Source organism: Sinocyclocheilus rhinocerous, unplaced genomic scaffold (assembly GCF_001515625.1).
Source record: "Sinocyclocheilus rhinocerous isolate Xijiao unplaced genomic scaffold, SAMN03320098_v1.1 scaffold6702, whole genome shotgun sequence".
Taxonomy (NCBI): domain Eukaryota; kingdom Metazoa; phylum Chordata; class Actinopteri; order Cypriniformes; family Cyprinidae; genus Sinocyclocheilus; species Sinocyclocheilus rhinocerous.
The window spans coordinates 54,679-60,524 of NW_015631045.1; the positions used below are offsets into that span (position 1 = coordinate 54,679).

General features: G+C 37.0%; 1 protein-coding gene across 1 annotated transcript in view; it reads right to left on the minus strand.

The window, feature by feature from the left end:
• Positions 1-4,922, minus strand: part of LOC107741119 (WD repeat-containing protein 11-like) — a 14,447-nt gene extending 9,525 nt beyond the window's left edge. The window contains exons 1-3 of the mRNA XM_016553712.1: positions 4,895-4,922; positions 4,545-4,749; positions 1,567-1,667 (exon numbers count right to left, since the gene is read on the minus strand). Of these exons, the coding sequence (XP_016409198.1) occupies positions 1,567-1,667; positions 4,545-4,749; positions 4,895-4,922 (334 nt within the window). The remainder of the gene's footprint in view (positions 1-1,566; positions 1,668-4,544; positions 4,750-4,894) is intronic.
• Between the last annotated feature and the right edge of the window lie 924 nt (positions 4,923-5,846).

Here is a 5,846-nt window from a genome sequence, read left to right on the forward strand (position 1 = left end):
TGGTTTCGTGTGGACGCAGATATTTCTTGAGACTAGGGGAAAAAAGATAGGATAGGGAAAGCTCTGGCTTCGTGTGGACGTAGCCTAAAAGTGATTGAGGATGGATAATTTCGACGAACTTGATGAACCTGTGATATCTTCTTTAGGGCGAAAAAGGAAAATAAAAGCTGAAACGTTTTCACGGAACCTTGCAAAAGCTAAGTGGGCGTGGTTTCAACAACCAGCTCCCGCCTCTTTGCCCATCTTCGATTATCCGGGAGTGACACGCGGTGACGTGCTGCCGAGATGGCGACGGCCGCCTCCGCCCACTTTTGACCTTCAAAAACTATCTTCGGAACCCTACGGGTGACGTCACGGACACTACGTCCATGTTTTTATACAGTCTATGGTGTAATCACATCCATACAGTTTATGATGACAACAACAACAACAACAACAATTTGTCAGGCATCTGCATTGTCATCTGAGGAGATTACAAAGATTAAATGAGTGTTTTTTAACTCTAAAACATGAAATGTGGAGTTGTCTGCTTTTGCTATGAAACAAACTTTTAATATGTAAAACAAAACATACTTTCAATTAACTTTAATTTTGTAAATTACCTGTATTTGTTTAAGTTATTATTACTTAATCAAAACAACCCAACTGCAGTTTGATTGATATTACTTGTAATGCTCAATAAAAAAAAAAAAACGTGATTTCTGATTAAAAAAACGGTTAATAACAGTTATCGGTTTTTGCAAATGAACTCTTCATATACACTGAACAAAATGATAAACGTAACACTTTTGTTTTTGCCCCCATTTTTCATGAACTGAACTCAAAGATCTAAGACTTTTTCTATGTACACAAAAGGCCTATTTCTCTCAAATATTGTTCACAAATCTGTCTAAATCTGTGTTAGTGAGCACTTCTCAGGGGGTGTAAGCTTATGACTACAATTCTAAATGGATTTTTGACAGTAACAAAAAAAAAGGACAAAATATATATTTTTTTAATGATTTTAAAGAGGCAGAACATGTACGCTGAAATTACATGAAACATTGGCATAAATTCTTGTAAGATAAGCAAAATTTATAATAAATTAATTGCAAATTAATTCATAATAAACAATAGTCCATATCTTACATAGTGCTGTTTTTAATTTGAAAGCATCAGTCTTCATTTACTGCACTGCATTCTTTAAAATACTCTTTTTGTGATCCATGGAAAAAAATAAAGTCATACAGGTTTAAAACTCTTCTTCTAAACCCTGAAAGCCCACCATTGCTCATGCACAGAACACAAGAAAAAGCACTCTTAAAAGCTGTTTAATGCCCATGATTAAAAACATAACAGGAGATAAACCAGACCACAGACTATGAGTGTTATCAGGGTTTGCTTCTAAAAGGAAAACTAAGCCTCTTGCTGACAAAGACAGATAGCAGAGTGTGGCCTCAGGTTCATCCATCTGAAAATTTCTCCTCAAGTCAAAGGCAGGAGAATGAAGCTTGAGACTCTTTAAATGTGGTATATCTAGAAGCCAGAAGGAATGCATGTGTGTATGTGAGAGGATGACTATCTTACCTATCATTGTATTCAAAGAAAGATCCGGGATGCATTTTTGATTCTGATGTAAAGGTGTCCCACAGAAATTCACAGGAGAATACAAAGGAGGCAAGCCAGAACTGAGAAAAAAGTACTGTAGGTAAATCTCACAAACAAACAAACAAATTATATATATATATATATATCAGTTTAACGTGTTAAAAATATTTAACGCAATTAAACGCAAGGGCGGAGCCAGGGTTGGCCACCCCACTCACAACTGCTGCTTCTGTCTCTTTTTTCTTGACAAGAATAGCATTTATTTATATGCAGAACGTCTTTACGACCGCATCAAATGGGAGACTGTTCAGTCACGCACTCCAACTTCACCTCAGTGCCAGGCGCTAGTCAAATGAGGGCGGAAAAGCTACAGGTGACAAGGGAGCTTCAGTAGAACAATAGTGAACTGCGGTCAGATGAGATGTTCTCAGGCCTTATGTCCAGGGCAGGACTTAGGGGGCTTGGGGCCCCTGGGCTTGAGGTTATGTTTGGGCCCTATACACTACAAATGCCCTCAGCTAGAAAATCATTATGTAGTAACACAAAATACACAAAAATTAACCCTGAAAACCCTGAAATTACACTGAGCAAAAAAGACCAATATATTTATATTATTATAAAAATGTATTGTCATAGCCAATGTTCCCTCTAAGCTGCCCAGCCGCACACTTCTTACATCGGGACCGCACAGAGTTGGAAAGCCATTTGATTCAAGTTAAAAGTTTTACCTTGTCTTTGCTCATGTGGTGGAAATGTCTGCCCAATAGAGAAAAGTTTTGCTCAGCAAGAAAAACAATTAGCGGCAACATTGGTCATAGCCTATATGTGTCCTCTTATGTCAAATTCTTAAATTTAATCAATAAATTAAATCCAAATAAAAAGACATGTTGGCTATTAACAAATTAAATCACTATCAACAAAATCCATAGATAGATTCTATTAATATAAATATTAAATGATTGCAAAATGAAATAACCTACTTTTTTTAAATGTGAAACTTCAACCGCCAGTAGGTGGCAGTGAGTAACTGTCTTAATGAAGCCCCTTTCATACTGTGCGTTGATTCCGAAAAATTACCGTAGTGCCTTCTGTGTGAATGCAAACACTTCCCGGAATGGGGACCTGGTAACAGTGCCGGGATCAGTCCCGGAACGCGCCCTGTGTGAACAAAAGCCAGGAGCAATGCCGTAAAGGGTGTGTTGTAGTGATGACACACGTTATCGTGTGACTCGTTTACCAGGTGTTTTGAAGGCAGATCAACGTTCACAACGAAAAAATATGTGCAAACTGTAATGAAGCAGAGATCAGGGAGCTCCTCACTATCCGCGCTGAAGCCGAGATCATTCGCCAGCTTAGTGAAACGGAACACGTCACATTACACTTCACATCGTAATGTCACGTGTCTTTACGGGATCTTTATGGGATGTGTGTGAACGCACAGATTCCGGAAAATCACTGGCAGTGTGAATGAACCAAAATCAAACGATCCCAGAACAAATCACGGAACACATTATCCGTGTGTTTTCCGGAATCTCTGTGAAAGGGGCTTTTCAGTGAGTTGAATACTTAAATCAACTGATTCGTTTAAAATGCTAATTGATTTAACTTCGCAAATAACTGTACTTATAGTCTGATTGAATCATTTACTGGTCCGTTTAACACTGAGGAACAAAACACCGTGCTGCTTGGAGACACAGTGGTTCTGCTGTTTGTTCTATTTTCTTTTAGACGGAGAAAGTTACTCAGTAACTTGTTGTTTATTGTATATTTGCAATCGTGCAGATATTCAGAAAAACAAGACTATTGTTCGTATAATTGGCTAACTCCCATATCATAGGCATATGTTATAAAACAGAAACTCATTAAATGGCAATTTTTATTTTTTTTAAATAGTTTTGATGACATTTCTGCCCCACTATGTGAGATGGCAGTGAGATGGGAGGGAGTGCTCAAAACTCTTCAGATCGCATAATTTAGTGGAACATTAATATAATATAGAATCATCCTCTGTAAAGAAATGAGGTGTGAACATATGAGAATATATCATTATCTTTCTAAATGTGAGCTCTTTCGGGCTAAAGGCTTAATGGAGCTGTTTAAAGTAGCCATGTGATCAATCGGCGCAGTCGTGATTCAATAGTCCTTCTTCTATGTGAAATAATCATAAATACCAGTTTATGCTGTTTGATAATGGCCTTGAAGGTCATAGTTGGAAGCTGTTTATGCTGGAAGCAGTTTTAAAAGTTGTCTAATAGAGTCTAATAAATGTTAAAATCGATAGCTCTCAATTATACTGTAATGTTGAATAGCTATAGTCAATGGATAAATATGGGTGGGGGGCAATTTCACAGAGACATCAGTAGTACTGGTATCAGTGATACTTGCCTTCAGTCATAAAAAAAAAGATGCCATTAAACAAATATTAAAAAATATACTGTCTTTATGTTGTTTCTACATGAATTTGAAGATTGAATGTGAAATGACTGTAATATAAAAGTATATTTAACAACCTTCATGTTAGAAAAAAAAAAAGTGTAATTAATTCGTTTATTTTTTTAACCGATTGACAGCATTAATATATGGGGCATGTTCTTGACTTGTACTTTTAGAAACTGACTGCAAATATCCCATCAGTAAAAAATATATTCTCAATAACAGTTCTGAAAACTAACACCATTGGTTGAGTCAGAAAGTAACATGTTAAATACGTCAGATTAATTAAATTATAAAATGTGGTAATTAAAACAGCATAAAATTGATGCTCCAAGAAGTTAAATTAAGCAAAGTAAGCAAAGCCTTCATTATAGTATTATTTTTAAATTTGCTAATTCTACAATATAAATCAGTTCTACCAACAGGTTTTATGACTTTTTTTGTATTAACTGTCAATGTGATACTAAAGAACATTTTAATAAGATACATTATATTCATACTTTGATATGTTTAAATAACTGTACCTCAGGCTGGATGAAGGTGTACTGGCATGAGCTTTGAGCTCCCACAGCATTACCCTTCCATCACTGACAACCAGGGCAGCACTGTTCTCATTGACAGGACAGATCACCACTCGGTAGGGCCGCACTGTCTTAGTCACACGGATGGCGTCACACTGGGAGCGGAGATCGTATACCAACTCTTGTACATTCTGCTCTGGATCATTCACTGGAACAACAGAACACATCACATATTTGAGATAAATTACCACACTTCTCATCACAAGTCAAGTAAAAACAGGTGAAGAACTTATTCAGGGGTGTTGCTGTTACAACATGAAGCAAAGCTTAGTTGCATCCATGGCCGGACTTACCATTGGGTTTGACTGGGCTGCGGCCCATGGGCCCCGCCTTGTAGGGGGCCCGCCTTTGTTCGTTTACATTTGTTTGATTTGTTCGGTTATGCCATTCAGAAATTATTAGCCACATTTCCACTGCGCACGCAAGGGCTAAATGGGCCAGCCCGGGCTAACAGCTTCCTACTACGACCTTCGAGGCCATAATCCAACAGAATAAACTGGTATTTATGATTATTTCACATAGAAGAAGGATGCACGTATTGAATCGCGACTGCGACGATTAATTTGATCACATGGCTACTTTAAACAGCTCCATTAAGCCTTTAGGCCGAAAGAGCTCACATTTAGAAAGATAAAGATAAATTCTCATATGTTCACGCCTCATTTCTTTACAGAGGATGATTCTATATTATATTAATGTTCCACTAAATTATGCTATCTGAAGAGTTTTGAGCACTCTCTCCCGTCTCACTGCCATCTCACATAGTGGGGCAGAAATGTCATCAAAATTATTTAAAAAAAATAAAAATGGCCATTTAATGAGTTTCTATTTTATAACATATGCCTATGATATGAGAGTTAGTCAATCATACAAACTAGAGTCCTGTTTTTCTGAATATCTGCACGATCGCAAATATACAATAAACAACAAGTTATTGAGTAACTTTCAGACACAAAATTCCATTTTGCTCCGTCAAAAAGAAAATAGAACAAACAGCAGAACCACTGCGTCTCCAAGCAGCACAGTGTTTTGTTCCTCAGTGTTACACGGACCAGTAAATGATTCAATCAGACTATAAGTACAGTCGTTTGCGAAGTTAAATCATTTAGCAATTTAAACGAATCAGTTGATTTAAGTATTCAACTCACTCAATAAGACAGTTACACGCTGCCACCTACTGGCTGTTGTAGATTCATATAAATATATATATATATACAGGTGAATCTCAATAAATTAGAATGTCGT